This window comes from Vanessa tameamea, chromosome 5 (assembly GCF_037043105.1).
Source record: "Vanessa tameamea isolate UH-Manoa-2023 chromosome 5, ilVanTame1 primary haplotype, whole genome shotgun sequence".
Taxonomy (NCBI): domain Eukaryota; kingdom Metazoa; phylum Arthropoda; class Insecta; order Lepidoptera; family Nymphalidae; genus Vanessa; species Vanessa tameamea.
This window is the reverse complement of record NC_087313.1, coordinates 3,303,652-3,317,676: the sequence shown is the minus strand read 5'-3', so window position 1 is coordinate 3,317,676 and position 14,025 is coordinate 3,303,652. Positions and strand designations below refer to the sequence as shown.

The 14,025-nt window shown below is 30.8% G+C and overlaps 1 protein-coding gene across 3 annotated transcripts in view; it reads left to right on the top strand.

Annotated features, from left to right (window-relative positions):
• The window catches only part of 5-ht2b (5-hydroxytryptamine (serotonin) receptor 2B), a 102,156-nt gene that overhangs the window by 52,608 nt on the left and 35,523 nt on the right, over positions 1-14,025 (top strand). For all 3 annotated transcript variants that reach the window (XM_026629109.2, XM_026629110.2, XM_026629108.2), the window contains exon 2: positions 4,044-4,520. In XM_026629109.2, the coding sequence (XP_026484894.2) occupies positions 4,190-4,520 (331 nt within the window). In that variant the 5' untranslated portion in view covers positions 4,044-4,189. The remainder of the gene's footprint in view (positions 1-4,043; positions 4,521-14,025) is intronic.

Sequence of the window (14,025 nt, the reverse complement as noted above, 5' to 3'; positions counted from 1 at the left end):
AAATATAGCGTTTGTCCATTTTCTACTTTTATTTATTTCATGTATATTAATCGACCACAAAACAAATACTACATATTATTCTAGCCATAATTAAAATATACGTTATTTTAAAATCAATTTGAATTAAATAAACTTAACATAATGAACGGTAACTGAGATATTCTTGTTCCTAGTGCTAATAGAATGTACGTCACAATTTCTGGGAAAATCGTTTATGTTTTTGCGTACATACATAACATTATCAAAAACAAATTGAGAAGCGACAGTCATTATTTTAATTTCTTTAAATTTATCTCTTAACGAATATATTTATAAGTATAAAATAAAATGAAATCCAATATCTACTTGTAATATAATTACAAAAAATTAATAATCCCATATTCATGTTATAATAATTACAAAAATAGTCAATTAAAATTAAAATAACCGATTCAACTTAGAACTAGAAATCATTTCGAATGGAAGATATTTTAGTTTTGTCTAATTTAGTATTTGAAGTTTAAACGTTAGTTAACCTTCTATCCGATTTTCAAATCTAATATTAACGATTTGACATTTAAAGTTAGTTATTTTGAGTCGGATTGTTAGAAAATATATTTATATTAGTTTATTTTTGATATAAAAAATGAGCTAAATAATGCAAGTATTTCTGACAGTTTTAGAAACTTATATGGTTGATTGGATAGGTTTGCATGTGGTCACCAATGTCCGTAAACATTGGTCTAATAAGAAATGTTAACCGTTCCTTACATCACCAATGCGCCACCAACCTTTGGATCCAAAATTTTATTTCCCTTATGCCTATTATAATAGCCTGACTTTCTCAGATAGCCAATTTATTGAAAAAGGTTATAAATGAAATATCATCACGCTTTGACGCACGGAGGCGGAGAGTAAACTTTTAGCGTGGGTGAGACCAGAAGCAGGGCGTGATATATAATGTGATTATATCAAACAAATATCACAAAAGCGATGTTTGAAATCTGCCGAACTCTTACCCGCTTGAGCGGTCGTTATTGCCCATCTGAAATTAAAAAAAAAAAACGCTTTTTGAACTACACACTACTAGTATAACACTGAGGTCTGAAATAAATAACAAAATTGATATCTATGTAAGTTAGTACCAAAGAATTTTCTGGGCATAAAAGGGTTAAAAGTTAAAGTACTTTTCTAGCATTAAATTTACATTTAAGTAACGCTTAACGCTAGCGTATTTAAGTACCAAGAGCTATATCAGCAGTAGGTACAAGATCGTTAACATTTTAGAAATGTAACAGTTCCTTTTAAATTTAAACTAAAAGAGTAACTTTAAACTCTTGTTCAAGTTCAAACTTTAACGTCTCCGCTTATGTCGATTACAGTTTTGAAATAATTAGCTGTAATGAGCAACACTTAATGAGACTGCTAGTGCAACGTTTCAAACATAATTTTCCAATTAATACTCTTCACTAGTATATATTTTTTGTATATCAAGTAGAATCGCTTAGGAAATGAAGAAACCCACAATTGTTTTAAAGCCTTTTTTCTTTTGAGAAAAATCTTAGGATATAATTTCATCGAGCATCTTCAAAGGTAATTGGTAGATACGTTTGCGGCAGATTTTCATCCGAAACATATATGTTTCCTTACGATGTTTTTAATCAGTGTTAATCCAAAATTCAATGTTACTTAATCTGAGCCCTCTGTTGGTTAAGATTCATTTGATTTGAACGAATGATTTATATGTTTATCGTTATACGGATTTTTGGTCAAATCAAATATGGGAGCACTACATTTTAAATATATAAAATAACTGTAAAGGCCACCTAGCAAATTAAAACTCCAGGCTTTGATCAGAACAACTTCTAACAAAAAATTTATGCTTTACGCGAAAAAAAATGCGGTATCGGTATTGACTTGCAAATTAAGTTGCTATAAAAAAATCAGCACTTCTTTTTCCACAAAATAAGTAAATAAACAGAGTGATAAAATGACAATTAAAGATTAAGTTTAATTTAAAACAAGATTTTTTCAAGGCAAAATAAAAAAATAATGTAAAATATCAGAGCTATTTAGTTTGTCCTCGCTTGTCTTCCGACATTCGCATGTCGGGAACTCTCAAATAATTTACGGTAGTCATTTCCGGAATGCTTCGCTATCTGTCTGTAATCGTAAAAGAAAAAAAAAAACTCTACGAATTTAAAACGTTTTAGAATAATGCTTTCTTTTGCTAAAAGATTTTTAGGGAGAGTCAAATTTATGGAAATGGAATTAATCATAATTATGAAAACTTCCCTTAAGCTATAAAGGCTAAGCGGTTGTAGCAATTAAATCTGCCAAAAACAACAGACTTGAATCCGAATACTATAAATTTTCAAGGTACATACATTAAATAAATATTTATTGATGGTAGTATGTTCAATCACCAAATACCATTTTAATTAATAGTATTGATGTGATCGAGATTGAAAGATTAATGAGCCATCACATTTGCATGAAGTACATAAAAATATATATGAAATGACGAGCTGAACATAGACAGCATAAGACTTGATTTATGCATCTTCTGGTACGAATATATCGAGGTGGCTTACAATATAATAGCTTATTCGATTTCCTACCTTCCTGAATCATATGAACATTATAATATAAATTGCAATTACAAAAATTATAGTTTTAGAAGTGGTTAGTTACACAAAATTATTTTCAGCGAAGAGATCGCTATTTAAGCGATAATACGACCCTTATGTACTATATATTTAACTTACTTCTATAAAAATAATCAAGTAACAATATATATATATATATATATATATATACATAAATAGCTTAACAATAAAAGCTTTAAGCTAAAACTTAATCTTATGCATAAAAACACCTGATTGAATTTCGATTTAAATTAATTGAGTTAGGATGACTATGTAAAACAAGAACATGAAGTTCACATTTGGCACGTCAATATTCTAACTTTAAAGCGACTGAAACAGCGAAGAACAGCTTTTTACGTTATATTGTATGCTAACGCTAATGACATTATAAACGACGTTATCCTTTATTCTTTTTTTAAATCTTTATTCTTTTTTTAAATGTTAACAATATTTTAAATCAATGATATAATATTAAATTACTAATAAAAATGAGAATTATTAACAAACACAGGAAAACACTAAATTGAACTGTTTGTGGTCTCCAAACTTTCTCCGTCCAAAAGTAAAGCCAATCTATTACTCTTCGAAAGAATGAATATATTACAAATCAAACTAAGTGTATTCGCATTTATAAAATTCGTTGGAATTTTCACGAACTAAAATCGAACACACGAAAAACTTAATAGAAATATTATATTATCGACGGTCTATCAACCTCTAGTAGAATAATAAGATATATTTTTCATTGCTGTCGAAATAGTTCAAAAGCAGCCATAATTTTATTTTTAAAACATTACTAATAATAAAAAGGCACTTAGAAATTTTCACTGTAGTAAACTTTATTATCTACTCATAAGAAAAGTAATAACGTAGCCATTATTGTGTATTTGTAGCGTAGCCTTGACGTAGCAATTGTATTTGAATGGTTTGAGTTCTACGACGGCGTAGCATATAATGCGAACATTGCTACGCATATATTGATTCTACAGTAGGTAGATAAATCTAATCCAATGCGTAGCTAATTCAAATATTATGCTTCAAGGTCAAGTAACAATCTTTGTTAAGACTAGAAACATTTGTATGCTAATTTCATAATCCAGAATACCTGTAATCTTAGTAATAAACAAGCTTAGTTTTTGTCATTCTCTGGAAAATCTCTTAGTTTATTTAAATTATTTAACCGTTCGTAATAAGTATATCGTGTTCTTTTTAAATGGTATATTGTTAGAAAATATGAATGATTTTTCTCAAATATGGTCGATTCGATTATATTATAATTAATATTGTTTTATTATGCGGTACATAACTTATGTCGATAATATTTTTCTCGAAAAGTCTAGCGTATTAAGAGTTACCGTTACATTACAGTTAGTCTTATATAGATAGAAGTTTTAAATCAGCCAATTTGTTTTGCAGATGCATAAAAGTGGAATGAGCGACTGAATATGATCGACAAAATGGATCCTCCGAACAAAATCTACCACATTTACGAAATAAGATGAAATGCTCACAAATAAAAATGATATTAAAGACGTTTACGTGTAAAAAGCACACGCATCACAATGAATGATCTGGAATATCAAAGGCTTCTACTGAATAGTTATGAATATTATAAGTGGGATAATTACACAGGCAGTGAATTCATCGAGTTTGTTAATGTGACCGGCAATGGAACCACGGGAGGCGACGAGGAAGTGGTTAATAATTGGTGGGCCCTGGTTGCTTTAGCGCTGGTTGTCTGTACCGCTGCTGGTAATGTGCTAGTGTGTCTCGCGATATACCTGGAAAGGAGGTTGCAGAATGTCACGAATTACTTTCTGATGTCGTTAGCAATAACTGACCTCTTGGTTGCCGTACTGGTGATGCCGTTAGGGATACTAACGCTGGTGAGAGGTAAGTTTATTTTTGTATATAAACTTCACTATGTAATATTTTAGACGTTTAAATAACATTAATATTTATCTACGTAAAGCATATCGACGATAACAGTGTTACGCCATTAATTGGAATTCAGAAATATCGATCAATGTGTAGTACTGCTACGATCATAATAATTCTACGAGCTACAACAATGCTACAGGCTACATTGTATTACGCTACAGAGTCATATAATTAATGCGAAGATAATTACAAAATTCAATATCATGTATATTATTTCATTGAAGTATTATGTGTTAAATAAATTAATCGTTATATATGAAGCTAGCTCCGAGTTTATTAAGTGCATCAGTTTAAAAATTTTCTTTCTAATTCCTTTAAAATTGACTAACAAAAATTAAAATGGAGATATGTTTGCTTACAACGCTTGGGTAGATAACTATAGTTTCAGTGTTAATGAGGACGTATATACATTTTTTTTTATGAAATGATCCTCGTTATTAATTTATTACAATTATTAATATAAAATATTATTAATATAAATATAAAATATTGTAGTAATACAGTTGTAATTAGTTTTGCAAATAATAATAATAACCAAAATAATATTATAATTATAAAATTTAATATATATGAATAAATATGGAATAAAAATATACATTCATGACAATGCAATTTTATAGCCATCAAACTCTACGCTATATTTGAGAGCGAAATTGAAGAGCTATTTAAATAATTTTGATCACTATAAATATTAATTTAGTATAATTTATGCATTGAATTATCACATATTATCATACTAACATTATAAAATAACAATGTTATTTATAATTAGTATTTAATATATTATATATTATAACAATATACCTAAGTACATACAAAACTACTGAAAACAATTTTTGCTTAAAATCTATCCAACAACCGAGATGGCCACTGATATAACCACTGGGTTAATGCGCGTGCATCATAACCGATGACCGCGGGTTCAGGGAAGCACCCCTGAATTGGCATGTGTTCGATTTGTTTATAATTAATGTTTTACTCTGTGGTGAAGAAAACGTCTTACTCATACCTGCATGTACCTAATTTCAATGACATTCTGAACCGTATGTATCCACTAACCCGTATTGGTTGGTGCAGCACGGTGGAATAAGCTCCAAACCTTCTCCTCTTCTCTTCTTCCTCAATTAGGAGATGAGGCCCTAGCCCAGCAGTTGTACATTATTAGCCTAACTTATAAAAAAACTTTATTAACTTATAAAAAAAAACTTACTAATATATTTTTAAATGAGTTTCGATTTTATAGCATGGTATATATTATGTTGAATATACGTCATAAAAAGCACCTTATTATCCTTATAATTATATTTCTATGAGCTTAGGCATGTGACTAGTATCACCCCGAGTCTTACAAGGACTTTGTGGAAGGCTAGTGAGGAGTATATCCAAGGAAACCACTCCAACATAAAAGATGAACATGCACCACTGTGGTTCCCTTAAATAATAGCATTTCCAAGAATTTCTCATTCGAAATGACGTCATCGCAGCCAGTTGCAACATATTGTCAAATATTTCATATGATAATATAATTAGGCCTTAGTTCGTATTAAATCGATGAAATTTAATAGGAACTAAGGCCATATTGCGCTAAGCCCAAGTAAATTGGAAATAGTTTAGTGTAGACCTAGTACAACCTTTAGTTTCGATGACAATTAAATATATTCAGTAACATTTTACATCCAAGATGGCCGCCACCACAAAGTGACGGATCTCATATATTTATCACAAACCCTACAATATGGGTATCAAATGAAATGGCTTGACTAGAAGATTACAATAGCGTAAGCTGAGTACTTCACCTCGCGATTTTATTTTGAGTCAAGTCAATGCTCCAGATCGTTGAGAAGATTGATGCCAATTTGATTTGACTCACCTAATTATCTTTAAGCTTTTAGTACACTATCTACTTATACGTTATATTTGTTTTTAATAAAACCGTTTTACTTAAAAAACATACCAATTTTATTAACCTATGCCCTTCGCTTCATGCAAGTAACTTTACTTGCTAAGTCAGCCTAAGTTTCCGCATACAGTATCCTTATTCGGCCTAAATTCTTTTATCAAAAATATATAAATAGATTCACTATTATAAACAATAGTTTTACAGAAATCATTATAATTCCAAATACTTTAAAGTCTTGTTCCACTGCATTCAAATTTTGTTAAATTAACCTGTATATATGCGATGTTAAAATTTACGATTGACCTTCATTGTAAAATATACATTTTTAATAACAATTTAGATTTATAACCATCTCCAAATAAATTCTTCAAAACTTATCAAAAAGTTTTAAACTCGATCAAATTTCTAATAAACGTACAAATTACTTTGTTAAGAAGATTCTAACAATCCCTAACTTAATTGTACTTTAGGAGGGATCGTTCTAAGTGATGACGTTAATACAATTATAGCTTTTTTTTTAAATATAGGTAGGCGAACGGGCATTTTAGCCACCTAATCACTACTGTTTGTAGATATTGGCGCTGGTAGAACCATATTAACCATTATTTACACCACCAATGCCACTAACTTTGGGAAATAATGTTACTTGTGCCTGTAATTACAATGTCTCACTCATCGTCCAAACCGGAATACAAATAAGCATCTCTGATGATGGCACCTACCCCGATGAGCTTGCACGAAACCCTGCCACCAAGTAAGACTAACTAATAACCGTTGCATATTGGATGAATAGTAAAAACTATATTTGTGTCTTTCTATATCTTGATATTTTACAGAACATAATCATAACCAAAACTCTCTCTTTGTCTCTCTCTAACACGTCAGAGCATATTGCAGGCACTGAACATTGACCCGATTTTAAAGTGATATTTCTGGCTGTAGGGTGCCACTAAGCAGTTAATGTACCAAACAAATTTTAGAAGAGGAAAGTGATCACGATCCGTCAAGCCTAAAATATATATTTAAATAGAAAATAATAATATATTTTACGAGATATTAAAGCTATCCTAAATTATCTTTCAACGAAGTGTAAAATTTATTTAGACAAGTTTGTTTATTATCTTTTATGTCGTCTATTAAACTTTAAAAGCTTTTATAACCGTAAGATATACGAATAAACTCGCAAGTGATAAACATGATTGTTATTGCTATTCGTAAACTTAATCAATAAAAAAGAAATAGGGTTCCTCCCGTGTATGTCTGTCCTTCGATTTTCGAATATTCTATACGAGAAAAGTGAAAGAACTCATTTCGAAATACAAAAAAAATATGTTTCTGTTTGTATGTTTTAAATCTTAAATTGAAAAGTCGAAAAGATATGGTAGAAAATATACATTAAATTCGCATTCCTTTCAAAGCTTAGTCTGTTCTATATATATACCTTACCTTACCTAAACTTACCAAAATGTAACTTATGATAAAATTAGTTGTAAAAATTGGTACCTATCTTGTATTTGCTAAAACTTTTTACGTCATATCATTTTACTTATAAAGCTCTGTGTAAATAAATCATATGAGTATATGAATTCCTCGTTTGATACTTATTTAATCTTTCTCTCAATACCACTATCGAATATTAACATATCATTCGCAGATAGTATCTCTTTGAAGTGCAATGAGATGCTGGGCGAACACCATAATGATATTGCATGAACTTCGAACTAACATTCTTATATGAGAAACATGAATTGAATAGCAAGAAAACGTTCACAAACGTCGATAAAAGATTCATTTTAAAATCTAAATATTTATGAAGGTATTTTTCAAATGAAACGTCTTTGAACGCGATGCGAATAAATTTTCAACCTTTCGATTTGTAGCGTAACGATTCTGACATTTCACTTTTGTGACATGTGTAGAGATGTGCCTTTATCAAGAATACTCATTTTATATTATCGAATTAAAAAGTATAAAAATAAAAATATTACTATTTTTTTTTTTCAATAGGATCTACAAAATATTTGCACAATACAAACTTACAATAGAAATGTTATGAGTATATATGTGTTCATTGCTTGTTTCAATGAATTATAGGAGATACCAGATTTTTTTAAAAAAAGTAGGTATTATTTAAAAAAAAAACTTTTCAAAATCAATACTAAAAGCATTAAGAATGTGTACAGAAAAAATACAGGCCTTTAAAAATAAAGATGTGATGACGTCTTATGTTTAAATTTATTAAGGTATTTTTACACGATAACATCGGATTTGTGTCGATAATGTATGGAATTTAGTTATTTATTGAGTCCATGGCCAAGGATAAGACGTGAATCTTTTATTCATGGGCTTAATTTGAGTTTACATTTCACCTCATTTCATTCAAATTTGAACAACGCGGTGGAAAAATCCCTATAGCCTTGTTCACTAAAATCTTAGCCCAGATGTTCGACTGACTTTGATTTCATTTTTAAAAATAAGTATTTCACATTATATTCCAGACTTTTGTAACAAAACTTCAAAATCTTTCTCAAAATGGACGTTGTTATCAGACGGTATTGTCTATCAGTGACATTACACAGTAACTGTTTAACATATTTTAATTGGATCGGAATAATTTACAATGTGTGATGTCAATTTATAAAATAACTTACAACCGAAATAAACGAATACTATTATTATTGTCATATTTTTAATCATAATACGAATTTAATATAAGTATAATAATAATTAAAAAAAATAAGTATTCATTTTTCTTATTAAATATTGAAGTTATTTAAGTTTGAAAGTGTGAGTAGAGTAGGAAACTACCACCAGTTAGATATTCTACCGCCCAAACAGCAGCATACTTAGCATACTTCGGTTCCGGTCTGAAGGTTGAGTGAGCCAGTGTAACTGTAGTCCTAAGGGATATAGGAGTTAGTTTCCAAGATCGGTGTGAAGAAAAATATTCGGGTCCTGAGGAACCGAGTTCCGTGGGAGAGTGAGACACTTTTAATGGGCGCCTGCATAACGTACCGGAGATGCTACGGGATCATTGTTACAGCGGAGGCACCGTCTCTCTGCTGGTTGACACAAATTAATTTAGTTGGCCGATGATGGAAGTTTTGTAAGAAGTAAAATGTGTGCGTAAAAATAAACGTTTCATTTTATATTGTATAAGCGGAATATCAAATAAAAACCCATAGTAGCATATATTAAAGTTAATATATCTACCGTGCCAAGTGATCACTAACCATAATCATTTCCGAGTCTGCCTACCTATTTTAAATAAAATAAATGTAAATAAGTCTTAAAGGTTTCCTCAAATATAGTTCTGTATAGGAAAGTTTCAAAAACGACTGTCAATATTATAACTGTTTGTAAATTCCTTATTTCCAAAATATACCGATTCATTTTCAATTTTACCCGTTTCGTAAGTCTCTATTTTCTTTGCGTTTGCGCACGGAGTGACAATATAGATCTTTTATATTTAAATATACATAAACGTTATATGATTATTTCATGTCTAATTCATTAGTACTTATTAAATAAACAGACGGACGAACTTGCTCGCATTTTTAATATCAGTTAGAATAAAGTATTAAACTTGTTAAGTCTTTGAATATATTCAGATTCTTTTACCAGATCATTTTTATCTTGCGAATATTTTAACATCTTATTTGTTTCGAGTACTACGTTTCTGAACAAAAGTGTCGATGTGTGCGTCTTACGTAACGTTCAGACTAGATGAGTCGATTACAACAAAATTATTTGAATGAAAGTTGTAAGTTGAAAAACTTTATTGACTAGATTTCAAAAAAAAAAAAAAATTTGAATACTTTAAACTTTTGGATTGGAAATGGGGTAACCTGATGGTAAGTGGTCACCACCACTCAAAAATATTGACACTATACGGCTCCACAATGCCAATGAACAACCAACCTTCTAAAATTGATATATTATATGCCTTGTGTAACTACAGCGTAGTTACCCTGGCTCACTCACCCGTTCAACGTATCGATAACCACACTTCATAAATATTGCTGTTTGGCGACAACATATGTGACGAGTGAGTGGTACTTATCGAGGGCATAACCAAAGCTCTACCACTAACTCAGACATACAGATATTAATTACAGTTTTGGTTACGTGTTTTGTTTGTGTTTGTTATAAATAAATTGACTAACTCACCCCATTAATTACACCTGTGTCTTTAGTGTGAGTACATTCAAATTTCGTTCTGTCTTGGCTTTGAGTCTACAAGCTGTTGTGTAAATTACCAATGCAAATATCTTGTAATTGTTAGCCTCTTGGGTATTCGAATAGGCTCGATTTTGCCGGTGTCAAGTAACGAACTACTGTATATATAAACCAATTTAGCCAGTACCTTTATTAAAACACAATTTTTAATTTGATATTAAATTATATATTAAAAAAAAGTATAGTAGTAATTAATTGAGGAATTACTAATAATTCTATGCACCCCTCCTTTTAAGCTTATCAGTTGTATTAGGAGTGGGGACGACAATAGCCCAAGGGTTCAAGATCGATCCTGCCACTTTGTACATTTTTAGGCAGCCCGTTAACCTTTACGCTACTGACGCCTAAATAATATATTTTATGTTTAATCTGTGACACATAAAATAGGTTTTTCTAACGTCTGGATATTTTGTTTGTATAAATATTGTATCATTAAATTAATATTTATTCATTTTCTTATGTCACAACATTTGTATAATATTTCATATTCAAATTAAATATTAACGGACGAATTAGAAATAAAAGAGACCTGTCAATGTATGTAAGGCATATGGTTTTTGTTTTATATCAAATGAATATATTATGATATTAATCACAATTTAATAATACCTAACGAATCGAAATTAATAGCATTATTATTAACTTGGGCTACTTAAGTTCGCTCGCGTTTTAAGTATTATAAATTAATTATTAGTATTAGAATATATACAGTGTTATTCTGATGTATAAGCTATATTATTTTAAAGTTTCATTAAAATCCATTCAGTAGTTTTTGCGTAAGAGTAACAAATATCTATCCATACAACTTTTTGCCTTTATAATATTAGTAAGGAGGGCAGAGTATGTAGTACTTCATGAGATATATTTGCCAGACTGGCAGACAGTCACTCGCCTGGTGCCACTCTTCCTTGGGAATGCTTTTGGTAGTTTTCTTGTCTCCATACAGTTTACATGACTCTTGACTCCCACCAGATCAATATGTGACCTCTGTATTCTAATTCCTAGAATCACAAGGGATATATTATTTGTAATTATTTCCGTATGTTTGGAAATGTAATTCTCTTCCGTGACGCATTTTCTTACTATTTTCGACACAGTTAAACTCACATTATTATCAAGACCGAGGAACGAAACACGCGACCTGTGCATTTAGCTAAATCGCAAATAGTCGGTGACGTCACCGTCGCTTCAAACCCGGGATCGTTTGTCAAACTCACCGTAATTGTACCTGGACATTGAATTAAAATCAACCTCTTAATTTACGAGAAATCAATTTATTAAAATAATTAAATGAAGAAACTATATATACTGCATGGAATTAACAGTCGATATTTTTATTTATTTTTTCCGGTAGTAGGGATTTATACGAGCGCCTCTGGGTAGCAACCATGCACACACCAAATATTCTGCCGCAAACTAGAAATACTTAGTATTGTTGTAGCCCGGTTTGAAAGGTGAATGTGCATCTACTGATCAAGGGACATAACATCTTAGTTCCCAAGTTTAATGCTGCATATTCAATTCTTACAGTACAATGTCTAGGAGGATCACTTACCATCAGGTGGTCCTTATTCTGGCTACATTAAAAAAAATCATTATGTTATATCGTCTTTAACCGCAATCATTTTGTTTTTATTTTAAATACAGTAGTTTGGACAGTGGTGTACCTGACGTGATCACTGTCTATAATAAACCTGTGCTCGCGGTATGCGGACTTCTAACAGGAACACAGCAATACTATTGCTGTTTGGCGGTAGAATACGTGATGATGGTGTACTACCGGTAGTCGGGCGAGATTGCGCAAAGCGCTAGCACTAATAAACCAATTAATTACAAAATATCGATTCAAAATTCTTCATTACATAGTATAAACCAAAGTAGCTTACCGCTGTATGTCCTTATGTATGCCTAGATATTTAAAATTACGCAACGGATTTTGATGCGGTTTTTTTAATAGGTAGATTGATTCAAGAAGAAGCTTAATATAAGACAATATATAATACAAGCACAATATAGTAGAGAAACACTGATCATTTTAGAGGTTTCTAAAGTGATGTCGTAAATAAACATATTTTTTGCACTTACTTTAGATAAATCAAAATAATGTACTACAGTATTGTACACCTTAAAAAGGTCTTCCAAAAAGTCGGTGATGGTGTGATCTATCTCTTAGGGATAGCCCAGGACAACCATTTTTGATCCTTTACTTTTTAAGAGAAATATTGGCTTATTTTCGAAGCGATTTTAAGCAATCCAGCACTAATCCTTATCCAATTAAGTAACTTAAATACATTGTGCATTTAATATAGATCAATATGGCCCTTTACAGTGTGTAATTTAAATGAATATTTTCGAAGGTGTAACAGATTTAAAACGCAGGGACATAGCGGTTTGTATTGTCTAACGACTGAAAAACTGTGAACGTTGTAAGACATTCTGTAGTATATATATATAGTGCCAGCAGCAGCAAGCATTGCACCCGTGCGAAGCCGGGGCGGGTCGCTAGTTAATAATAAATGAATTTCTAATGATATCAATTAATATAATATATCATGTATACAATAGTGTATTCAATAGCATTATATTAGATTACAATATAACATAATATACTATTGGCTCTTGTTACGTTTGATAATTGAGATCTTACATTATAATGGATATATCACAATACGTTAACAGATATTCATCTATTCAGATAATAGATAGAGATAACAATGCGTCTTACTTTGTAAACGAAGCCGTTCATTAGTAAACAATAAATATTAAAAATAACAAGTCCTGGCTGACTGATTCAACATCGCCGAGCGTAAACTATTAAAGTTGCTGAGTAGGATTGTTTTATTTGAGTTGACACTTACTACGGAAGGAATTTTGGAAATTGTCCCCCTAAGGGAGTGAAATAGAGGTTGAAACTTTATATGGAAGTGTGTCATTTTTTAAGTAAGAAACATGAAACTTCATTTTTGGGATACTTATTAATAATAAATATACACGTATTGAAGCGTTTCTGGATATTCTGCCCTTAAGGGGGTGAAATAAGGGTTCAAAATTTGCATGGAAGTCCGTCATTTTGTAAGGTAGAAACATGAAAATTTATTTTTGGGATAATGGTTAAAATGAATAGATACGTATTTAAGTGTTTCTGCATATTCTACCCCCTAGAGGGTGAAATAAGGAATGTGAGCGGTAAGCAAGGAAGGTGAGTAAGGTGGGTGGATATAGCCCACGAAAGTTGAACCACAATGTGGTATACAAAAAGATCTGAAATTAACGTAATAATTTAAATAATTATGTAATATAATCAATTCCCACGCGAGC